This window comes from Strix uralensis, unplaced genomic scaffold, assembly GCF_047716275.1.
Source record: "Strix uralensis isolate ZFMK-TIS-50842 unplaced genomic scaffold, bStrUra1 scaffold_448, whole genome shotgun sequence".
Taxonomy (NCBI): Eukaryota; Metazoa; Chordata; class Aves; order Strigiformes; family Strigidae; genus Strix; species Strix uralensis.
The window spans coordinates 27,471-38,956 of NW_027437042.1; the positions used below are offsets into that span (position 1 = coordinate 27,471).

At 58.7% G+C, this 11,486-nt stretch overlaps 1 protein-coding gene across 1 annotated transcript in view; it reads left to right on the plus strand.

The window, feature by feature from the left end:
• The window catches only part of LOC141938941 (chromodomain-helicase-DNA-binding protein 8-like), a gene marked incomplete at its 3' end in the record, with an annotated part of 30,530 nt that extends 19,423 nt beyond the window's left edge, over positions 1-11,107 (plus strand). Inside the window, 10 exon segments of the mRNA XM_074857971.1 lie at positions 2,510-2,585; positions 2,726-2,780; positions 4,723-4,927; positions 6,487-6,695; positions 8,302-8,784; positions 9,830-10,032; positions 10,222-10,440; positions 10,591-10,689; positions 10,790-10,899; positions 11,063-11,107. Of these exon segments, the coding sequence (XP_074714072.1) occupies positions 2,510-2,585; positions 2,726-2,780; positions 4,723-4,927; positions 6,487-6,695; positions 8,302-8,784; positions 9,830-10,032; positions 10,222-10,440; positions 10,591-10,689; positions 10,790-10,899; positions 11,063-11,107 (1,704 nt within the window).
• Between the last annotated feature and the right edge of the window lie 379 nt (positions 11,108-11,486).

Here is an 11,486-nt window from a genome sequence, read left to right on the forward strand (position 1 = left end):
GACTCTTTTGGGTGGGGGTTTGAGGTGCTCCAGGCCCTCTTGGGGGTGGTTTGAGGTGCTCCAAGAGCTCTTTGGGGTGTCTTGGGGTGCTCCAGATCTCCCTTGGGGTGGTTTGAGGTGCTCCAAGACCTCTTTGGGGTGCTCCAGACCTTCTTCAGGGGAGTCTGAGGTTGTCCAGACCCTCTTTGAGGTGGTTTGAGGTGCTCCAAGAGCTCTTTGGGGTGTCTTGGGGTGCTCCAGATCTTCCTTGGGGTGGTTTGAGGTGCTCCAAGACCTCTTTGGGGTGTCTTGGGGTGCTCCAGATCTCCCTTGGGGTGGTTTGAGGTGCTCCAAGACCTCTTTGGGGTGTCTTGGGGTGCTCCAGATCTCCCTTGGGGTGGTTTGAGGTGCTCCAAGAGCTCTTTGGGGTGTCTTGGGGTGCTCCAGATCTCCCTTGGGGTGGTTTGAGGTGCTCCAAGAGCTCTTTGGGGTGTCTTGGGGTGCTCCAGATCTTCCTTGGGGTGGTTTGAGGTGCTCCAAGACCTTTTTGGGGTGTCTTGGGGTGCTCCAGACCTTCCTTGGGGTGGTTTGAGGTGCTCCAAGACCTCTTTGGGGTGCTCCAGACCTTCTTCAGGGGAGTCTGAGGTTCTCCAGACCCTCTTTGAGGTGGTTTGAGGTGCTCCAAGACCCCTTTGGGGTGTCTAGAGTTGCTCCAGATCTTCCTTGGGGTGGTTTGAGGTGCTCCAAGACCTCTTTGGGGTGTCTTGGGGTGCTCCAGATCTTCCTTGGGATGGTTTGAGGTGCTCCAAGACCTCTTTGGGGTGCTCCAGACCTTCTTCAGGGGAGTCTGAGGTTGTCCAGACCCTCTTTGAGGTGGTTTGAGGTGCTCCAAGAGCTCTTTGGGGTGTCTTGGGGTGCTCCAGATCTTCCTTGGGGTGGTTTGAGGTGCTCCAAGAGCTCTTTGGGGTGTCTTGGGGTGCTCCAGATCTCCCTTGGGATGGTTTGAGGTGCTCCAAGACCTCTTTGGGGTGTCTTGGGGTGCTCCAGATCTTCCTTGGGATGGTTTGAGGTGCTCCAAGACCTCTTTGGGGTGTCTTGGGGTGCTCCAGACCCTATTTGAGGTGCTCCAAGACCTCTTTGGGGTGCTCCAGACCTTCTTCAGGGGAGTCTGAGGTTCTCCAGACCCTCTTTGAGGTGGTTTGAGGTGCTCCAAGAGCTCTTTGGGGTGTCTTGGGGTGCTCCAGATCTTCTTGGGGTGGTTTGAGGTGCTCCAAGACCTTTTTGGGGTGTCTTGGGGTGCTCCAGATCTCCCTTGGGGTGGTTTGAGGTGCTCCAAGATCTCTTCAGGGGTGTTTTGGGGTGCTCCAGCCCCTCTCATGGGGACTTTGGGGTGCTCCAGCCCTTCTTTGGGGTGATTCAGGGTGCTCCAGACCTTCTTTGGGGTGCCCCAGACCCTTTTTTTGGGGTCCTGACCCTTTTTTGGGGTGTTCCAGGTCTTCTTTAGGGTGCTCCAGACCCTTTATGGGGGGTCCTGACCCTTTTTTGGGTGTTTTTGGGGTGCTCCAGTCCCTCTCTTAGGGGGGATTTTGGGGTGCCCAGGCCTCTTTCTGGGCTGTTTTGGGGTTCCCCACCCCCTTTTTTGGGTGTTTTGGGGTTCCCCAGCCCCTTTTTGGGGTGCCCCACCCCCTTTTTTGGGGTTCCCCAACCCCTTTTTTAGGAGATTTTGGGGTGCTCCAGCCCCTTTTTGGGCTGTTTTGGGGTTCCCCACCCCCTTTTTGGGGGAGATTTTGGGGTGCCCCAGCCCCTTTTTGGATTGTTTTGGGGTGCCCCACCCCCTTTTTTGGGTGTTTTGGGGTTCCCCACCCCCTTTTTTAGGAGATTTTGGGGTACCCCACCCCCTTTTTTGGGTGTTTTGGGGTTCCCCAGCCCCTTTTTAAGGAGATTTTGGGGTTCCCCAGCCCCTTTTTGGGCTGTTTTGGGGTTCCCCACCCCCTTTTTTAGGAGATTTTTGGGTGCCCCACCCCCTTTTTTGGGGAGATTTTGGGGTTCCACAGCCCCTTTTTGGCCCGTTTTGGGGTTCCCCACCCCCTTTCTGGGCTATTTTGGGGTTCCCCACCCCCTTTTTGGGGGAGATTTTGGGGTGCCCCCCCCTTTTTGACCTGTTTCGGGGTGCCCCAACCCCTCTCCATGAACCCTCCACCATCCCCCTTTCTCCCCCTCCACCCCCCCTTTCCCCTTCATCCCCCCCCGCCTCGATTTCGGGGTGTCCCCCCCTTAATTTCAGGCTGTCCCCCCCCTCCTAATTTCGGGGACCCCCCCCAAATTTCGGGGTGCCGCTGATGACCACGCCATGCTAATACCGACCAGCCGCAGGGCCGGGTTGAGTTCAACCTCCAAAGTCTGAGCCACCCCTTTTTTTTGGGGGCATTTTTGGGGGTTCAGGGGGGGGATTTTTACACTGGGGGGGGTTAAATTTTTGGGGGACCCCCCCTTATTCCCCATTTTTGGGTTTTTTTTATAAATTTCCCAGCGTGGATTTCGATAAAGACTGCGAAGACCCCGAATACAAACCCCTCCCCGGGACGGCCAAGGAGGTGGACGAAGAGGTAAAAAAAAAAAAGGGGGACCCCCCCCCCCTAAATCTATAGGTTCCCCCCTAAATCTATAGGTACCCCCCATATTGACCCCCCCAGAATTTTGGGGGGGCCCTGGGGGGACCCTAAAACTCCCCCCCCCCCCGCCCCAGGCTGACCCCCTGATGCTGCTGGACGAGGAGATCTCGGTGGTGGACGGGGATGAAGGTAAAAAATTTGGGGGGGCGGGGGGGGGGTCCCCTATAGGGTTCTATAGGGTCGGGCTGCCACAGAGCCTTGGGGGGGGCCCTGAGAGGACCCCCCGGGGACCTATAGGACCCCTAAAAGACCTATAGGACCCCTAAAAGACCTATAGGACCCCTAAAAGACCTATAGGGACCCCGAGAGATCTATAGGGACCCCGAGAGATCTATAGGGACCCTGAGAGATCTATAGGGACCCCCAAAAGATTTATAGGACCCCAAAAGATCTGTAGGGACCCCCAAGAGATCTATAGGGCCCCCAGGGAGGCCAATATAACCCCCAAGAGACCCATAGGGACCCCCAGGAGACCCATAGGGACCCCCAAGAGATCCATAGGGGCCCCCAGGAGACCTGTAGGCCCCCAATTTGCTCTATAGGACCCCCAGGGAGGCCAATATGACCCATAGGAGACCCATAGGGACCCCCAAGAGATCCATAGGGACCCCCAGGAGACCCATAGGGACCCCCAAGAGACACGTAGGGACCCCCAAGAGATCCATAGGGACCCCCAGGAGACCCATAGGACCCCCAAGAGACACGTAGGGACCCCCAAGAGATCCATAGGGACCCCCAGGAGACCCATAGGACCCCCAAGAGACACGTAGGGACCCCCAAGAGATCCATAGGGACCCCCAGGAGACCCATAGGGACCCCCAAGAGACCCATAGGACCCCCAAGAGACACGTAGGGACCCCCAAGAGATCCATAGGGACCCCCAGGAGACCCATAGGACCCCCAAGGAGACCCGTAGGACCCCCAGAAGATCCATAGGACCCTCAGGGAGGCCAATGTGACCCATAGGAGACCCATAGGGACCCCCAAGAGACACGTAGGGACCCCCAAGAGATCCATAGGGACCCCCAGGAGACCCATAGGGACCCCCAAGAGACCCATAGGACCCCCAAGAGACACGTAGGGACCCCCAAGAGATCCATAGGGACCCCCAGGAGACCCATAGGACCCCCAAGAGACACGTAGGACCCCCAGAAGATCCATAGGACCCTCAGGGAGGCCAATGTGACCCATAGGAGACCCATAGGGACCCCCAAGAGACACGTAGGGACCCCCAAGAGATCCATAGGGACCCCCAGGAGACCCATAGGACCCCCAAGAGACACGTAGGACCCCCAGAAGATCCATAGGACCCTCAGGGAGGCCAATGTGACCCATAGGAGACCCATAGGGACCCCCAAGAGACACGTAGGGACCCCCAAGAGATCCATAGGGACCCCCAGGAGACCCATAGGACCCCCAAGAGACACGTAGGACCCCCAGAAGATCCATAGGACCCTCAGGGAGGCCAATGTGACCCATAGGAGACCCATAGGGACCCCCAAGAGACACGTAGGGACCCCCAAGAGATCCATAGGGACCCCCAGGAGACCCATAGGACCCCCAAGAGACACGTAGGACCCCCAGAAGATCCATAGGACCCTCAGGGAGGCCAATGTGACCCATAGGAGACCCATAGGGACCCCCAAGAGACACGTAGGGACCCCCAAGAGATCCATAGGGACCCCCAGGAGACCCATAGGACCCCCAAGAGACACGTAGGACCCCCAGAAGATCCATAGGACCCTCAGGGAGGCCAATGTGACCCATAGGAGACCCATAGGGACCCCCAAGAGACACGTAGGGACCCCCAAGAGATCCATAGGGACCCCCAGGAGACCCATAGGACCCCCAAGAGACACGTAGGACCCCCAGAAGATCCATAGGACCCTCAGGGAGGCCAATGTGACCCATAGGAGACCCATAGGGACCCCCAAGAGACACGTAGGGACCCCCAAGAGACACGTAGGGACCCCCAGGAGACCCATAGGACCCCCAAGGAGACCCATAGGACCCCCAGAAGATCTGTAGGCCCCCTCCCCTCCCCTCCGCCCATGACGTTGTTTGCCCGCAGGCCAACCCCCGCAGCCGGGCCAACCCCTGTGGCCTCCGGGCTCGGTGCTGACGGCGCGGCTACGGCGCCTGATCACGGCGTGCCAACGCTCCTACCAACGGGAGCAGCTGCGGGCCGAGGCGGCCGAACGCGGCGACCGCCGGCGACGCCGCTGCGAAGCCGCCTGCAAGCTCAAGGAGATGGCCCGGAGGGAGAAACAGCAGAGGTGAGGGGAGGGGGGGCTGGGGGGGGGGCTCTGGGAGCTCATGGGGGTGAGATTTGGGGTGCTGGGAGCTCACGGGGGTGAGATTTGGGGTGCTGGGAGCTCACGGGGGTGAGATTTGGGGTGCCAGGAGCTCATGGGGGTGAGTTTTGGGGTGCTGGGAGCTCACGGGGGTGAGATTTGGGGTGCTGGGAGCTCAGGGGGGTGAGATTTGGGGTGCCGGGAGCTCATGGGGGTGAGATTTGGGGTGCTGGGAGCTCATGGGGGTGAGTTTTGGGGTGCTGGGAGCTCATGGGGGTGAGTTTTGGGGTGCCAGGAGCTCATGGGGGTGAGATTTGGGGTGCCGGGAGCTCATGGGGGTGAGTTTTGGGGTGCCGGGAGCTCATGGGGGTGAGTTTTGGGGTGCTGGGAGCTCATGTAGGGAGGATTTGGGGTGCTGGGAGCTCACGGGGGTGAGTTTTGGGGTGCTGGGAGCTCATGGGGGTGAGATTTGGGGTGCTGGGAGCTCACGGGGGTGAGATTTGGGGTGCTGGGAGCTCACGGGGGTGAGATTTGGGGTGCCGGGAGCTCATGGGGGTGAGTTTTGGGGTGCCAAGAGCTCATGTAGGGAGGATTTGGGGTGCTGGGAGCTCACGGGGGTGAGATTTGGGGTGCCGGGAGCTCACGGGGGTGAGATTTGGGGTGCCGGGAGCTCACGGGGGTGAGTTTTGGGGTGCTGGGAGCTCATGGGGGTGAGTTTTGGGGTGCCAGGAGCTCATGGGGGTGAGATTTGGGGTGCCGGGAGCTCATGGGGGTGAGATTTGGGGTGCCGGGAGCTCATGGGGGTGAGTTTTGGGGTGCCGGGAGCTCATGGGGGTGAGTTTTGGGGTGCCAGGAGCTCATGTAGGGAGGATTTGGGGTGCTGGGAGCTCATGGGGGTGAGTTTTGGGGTGCTGGGAGCTTGTGCAGAGGAGTTTTGGGGTGCCAGGAGCTCATGTAGGGAGGATTTGGGGTGCCAGGAGCTCATGGGGGTGAGTTTTGGGGTGCTGGGAGCTCACGGGGGTGAGATTTGGGGTGCTGGGAGCTCGTGTAGAAGCTCCATTTTAGGATTTTTGGGGTTCAGGGGCCCCGTTCCTGCCTTTTTAGGGTTCAGGAACCCCATAATTCATATTTTTGGGGTTCAGAGACCCCATAACTCATGTTTTTGGGGTACAGAGACCCCATAAATGGTGGTTTCGGGGTGCAGGAACCCCCCGCCCAGGTTCTGGAGATCCAGGGGCCTCCTCTCCGCCATTTTGAGGTGCTGAACCTCCATTTTAGGATTTTTGGGGTTCAGGGGCCCCATTCTCGTTATTTTAGGGTTCAGGAACCCCATAACTCATATTTTTGGGGTTCAGAGATCCCATAACTCATGTTTTTGGGGTACAGAGACCCCATAAATGGTGGTTTCGGGGTGCAGGAACCCCTCGCCCAGGTTCTGGAGATCCAGGGGTCTCCTCTCCACCATTTTGAGGTGCCGAACCTCCATTTTAGCTTTTTTTGGGGTGCAGACACCCCATAACCGTTGTTTTTTTGGGGTGCAGGTGGACCCGTCGGGAACAGGCCGATTTTTACCGGGTGGCCTCCAGTTTCGGGGTGGAATTCGATCCCGACGGCGGCCGGTTCCGGTGGGGTCGGTTCCGCGCTTTGGCCCGGTTGGAGAAGAAGACGGACGAGAACCTCACCAAGTTCTTCCACGGTTTCGTCGCCATGTGCCGGCAGGTTTGCCGCCTGCCGCCCGCCCCCGGAGACGGTACGGGGGTTGGGGGGGGACGGACACCCCGAATTTGGGGGTGGGGGTGGGTGGGGGACCCACTGATGATTGGGTGGGGGGGTCCCAAGGGATTTGAGGAGATCTCCGTGGGGTTAGGGACCTCTTCGTTGGGTTGAGGACATCTCTGTTGGGTTGGAGACCTCTTTGTTGGGTTGGGGACCTCTTTGTTGGGTTGGGGACCTCTTTGTTGGGTTGGGGACCTCTTTGTTGGGTTGGGGACCTCTTCGTTGGGTTGGAGACCTCTTTGTTGGGTTGGAGACCTCTTCGTTGGGTTGGAGACCTTTTCGTTGGGTTGGAGACCTCTTTGTTGGGTTGGGGACCTCTTCGTTGGGTTGAGGACATCTCTGTTGGGTTGGAGACCTCTTTGTTGGGTTGGAGACCTCTTTGTTGGGTTGGGGACCTCTTTGTTGGGTTGGGGACCTCTTCGTTGGGTTGGAGACCTCTTTGTTGGGTTGGAGACCTCTTCGTTGGGTTGGAGACCTTTTCGTTGGGTTGGAGACCTCTTTGTTGGGTTGGGGACCTCTTCGTTGGGTTGGAGACCTCTTCGTTGGGTTGGAGACCTCTTCGTTGGGTTGGAGACCTCTTCGTTGGGTTGGAGACCTCTTCGTTGGGTTGGAGACCTCTTCGTTGAGTTGAGGACGTCTCTGTTGGGTTGGAGACGTCTTTGTTGGGTTGGAGACCTCTTCGTTGGGTTGGAGACCTCTTCGTTGGGTTGAGGAGGTCTCTGTTGTGTTGGGGACATCTCCATTGGGATGAAGACATATCCATGGGGTTGGGGACCTCTTCGTTGGATTGAGGACCTCTCCGTTGGGTTGGGGACCTCTCCGTTGGGTTGGGGACCTCTCCATTGGGTTGGGGACCTCTCCGTTGGGTTGGGGTACTCTTCATTGAGTTGGGGACCTCTTTGTTGGGTTGAGGACATCTCCATGGGGTTGTTAGACTCTATGGGGTTGGCATCACCCTGGGTTGACGAACTCGGGGGTCAAGTTGACCAACCCAACGATGGTATTGACCAACCCAATGGTGCTGAGCAACCCAACGATGGTGTTGACCAAGCTAAAGGTCAAGTTGACCAACCCAACGGTGTTAACCACCCCAAAGGTCCAGATGACCAACCCAACCACGGTGTTGACCAACCCAAATGTCAAGTTGACCAACCCCAAGGCCCGGTTGACCAACCCAAAGGTGTTAACCTCCCCAAAGATCCAGTTGACGAACCCCAAGGCCCGGTTGACGAACCCCAAGGCCCGGTTGACCAACCCAAAGGTCCGGTTGACCAACCCAACGGTGTTAACCACCCCAAAGGTCCAGTTGACCAACCCAACAATGGTGTTGACCAACCCCAAGGCCCGGTTGACCAACCCAAAGTCCCGACTGACCACCCCAAAGGTCCAGTTGACCAACCCAATGATGGTATTGACCAACCCCAAGGCCCAGTTGACCAACCCCAAGGCCCGGTTGACCAACCCCAAGGCCTGGTTGACCAACCCAACGCTGTTGACCCCCCCCAAAGCTCCACTTCCTGCCCCCCACCGCTGACTCCGCCCTCCCCTCCCTCACCGTCTCTCTCCCCCGTTCTCTCCAGAGCCCCCCGACCCTTCCATCCCCGTCTCGCCCGTCTCGGCCGGCCGAGCCTCTCGCGGCCTTCGCCGTTTGTCCCTCCTGCGGCTCCTACGGGAGCAGGTCCTGCGGCACCCGCTGCTCCCCGCCCGCCTGGCGCTGTGTCCCCCGCCGGGCCCCGACCTCCCGCCGTGGTGGCAACGAGGTCACCACGATGGCGAACTTCTCCGAGGAGCGGCCCGGCACGGTTTGGCTCACCCCGAAACGGCCATTTTGGGCGATCCCGAGTTTTCTTTCGCCGCGGCGAGGTGGAGGTATCTCCGGGCTCAAGCGGATGTCGGGGGGACGCCGCCACCGCCCATGACGCCGCCGACGGCACCTCAAAACCTTCTGGGCCAAGCGGTGGCTTTGGCGCCGCCCACCGAGGACGAGGATTCGGAGTTGGAGAAGTTGTCGGCGTCCGGTTCCGAGTCGTCGTCTTGCGAAGAGGACAGCGAGGAGGACAGGGGTGAGGGATGGAACACCCCCAAAAGCCTCGGGGGGATCCCCAAAAAGGCTGCTGGGACCCCAAAATCCTGGGGGGGAACCCCCAAAAATATTTGTAGGATCTTCTCGTTCTGGTGGGATCTTCGTAATCCTTGTAGGACCTTCTCAATCCTTGTAGGAAGCTTTTTTTTGGTGGAAGCCCTCAAAAATTTTGGGGGGAACCCCTAAAAATCCTGGTGGAATGCCCCAAAAATCCTGGGGGGACCCCAAAATCCCGGTGAGAACCCCCAAAAATCCTTGTAGGACCTTCTAGTTCTGGTGGGATCTCCATAATCCTTGTAGGACCTTTTCAATCCTTGAAAGAAGCTTATTTTTTGGTGGAAGCCCTCAAAAATCCCGGGGGGAACCCCTGAAAATGGTGAGGGGACCCCAAAAATCCTGAGGGGAGCCCCAAAAAATCCTGGGGGGACTCCAGAAACGTTCCTGAGACCCTAAAATCCTGGTGGGAACCCCCAAAAATCCTTGTAGGCGCTTCTAGTTCAGGTGAGACCTTTGTATTCCTTCTAGGACCTTCTCAAGCCTTGAAGGAGGGTTCTTTTCCGGGTGAAACCCCCCAAAAATTCTGGGGGAGACCCCCCAAAATTCTGGTGGGACCCCAAAATCCTGGGAGGACCCCAAAATCCTGGTGGGAACCCCCAAAAATCCTTGGAGGACCTTCTAGTTTTGGTGGGACCTTCATCATCCTTCTAGGACCTTCTCAAGCCTCGAAGGAGGCTTCTTTTTTGGCAGAACCCCCCCCAAAAATCCTAGGGGGGGACCCCCAAAATTCCTGATGGGACCCCAAAATCCTTGTAGGACCCCCCCCAATCTTGGTGGGACCCCAAAATCCTTGGAGGACCCCCCCAAAATCTTGGTGGGACCCCAAAAACCCTTGTAGGCCCCCCTCGATTTTTGGGCCCGTTCCTCCTCCTTTTGGGCCCCCCCAAATCCTTCTCAGACCCCCCCATTTTTTGGGGGGGGACCCCAAAACCCCCCTAAAATGCCCCCCCCCCCCCCCCCCCTTAAAGGTGCGGAGCCGTCGTGCGGCGCCGAGGAGGAGGAAGAAGAGGACGAAGAGGAAGAGGAGGACGAAGAGGAAGAGGAAGAGGAGGAGGAAGAAGAGTCCCCCCCAATTTCCGGCGAGGGGGGGTCCCCAAGACCGCCCCCCCCCCCGGGGCCCCCCCTCACAGGGCCCCCCCCGGCCCCCCGAAACCTCCACGAGTGGCCCAAGGTGAGCCCCAACCCTTGGAGAAGGGGGGGGGGGACACACACACGACGACCCCTTAGACCCCCCCAAAATTTTTGGGGGGACCCCCCAAACCCCCCCCAAAATTTAGCAGGGGGGTCCCCTCGAGTTTTTTTGCCCCCCCCCCCCCCCAAATGTTTTGTTTTTTTACCCCAAAAAAAAAAATAATTTTAGGACCGAGCCCTGATCCGCCGGCTGGACCTGGTGTGCCGCGCGGTGCTGTCGGGCGAGTGGCCCTCGGAAGATTTTGGGGGGGCCCCGGGGGGGTACCCCGAAAATTCCCCCCCCGTGGGGCCCCCCCCACCTCCACCGCCCCCCCCCGTCGCCGCCGACCCCCCCCCTTACACCCGTTTACGCCACGAGGAGAAAGAATTCACGGTCCAAATCAAAGACGTGAGTATTAAGTTTTGGGGGGGGGGGGGGGGAGGGTTTGGGGGTCCCCCTAAAATTTTGGGGGGACTTTGAGGATTTTGGGGGGTTCTTAGGATTGAGGGGACCCCCCCCGGCTTTAATTTTTGGGGTTTGTCCCCCCCTAAAATGCAGGAGGAGGGGTTGAAATTGACTTTCCAAAAACACCGTTTGGTGCCCAACGGGGCGATTCGGGAGGCGCCTCAGAAGAAAAACAGTAAAAAATTAGTGGAGGTGAGTCCTAATTTTTCAGCGTTTTCGCCTTAAAATTTTGGGGGTGTCGCACCCCAAAATTTGGGGTCTCCAAAAAATCGGAGCGTTTTTCTTTTTGTAGCTGGAATTACGGTGCCTGGAAGGGCTCCGCGATCCGGGGGGGACCCCGAAAACCGTCTCCCCCCCCCTCAAAGCGGCCGCGATTTCGCCGTCGACCCCCGATTTTTACCGGTGAGTCGCCCCCCCAAAAAACACCTTTTTTACCTCAAAAACCCGCTTTTTCACCCCAAAAAATAACCCGCCCGCACCCCAAAACCCCCCTCAGCGCTTTAAAATTTCCAGTGCCCCAAAAAACCCCCCTGACACCCCGTTTTTTTACCCCCCCCCCCCCCAGTTCGTGGAGCCGCGGCGGGAGCAGCACAAGTGGCACCGGAAGAAGGTAAAAAAATGGGGGGAGGGAGGGGGGGGGGGACCCCAAAACCCCCCCTGGGGCACCCCAAGATTTGGGGGGGGGGGGTTTAGGGACCCCCCAAAAGTCTGGGGGGGCCCCTGAGCTCCCCCCTGAGGGGTTTGGGGGGGTCCCGGGGGTCCCCCCCCCTGTAAAATTCAGGGGTTTTTTTAGGCCTCGTTTGGGGTTTTTCACCATTTTGAGGCCCCTCCCGCCATTTTGGGGCCTATTTCCCGCCATTTTGGGGCCCCCCGCCGCCATTTTGGGGCCCCCCCCCCGCCATTTTGGGGCCCCATTTCCTGCCCTTTTAGGGTCCCCCCCGGCCATTTTGTGACCCATCTCCCTCCATTTTGGGGTTTTCCACCATTTT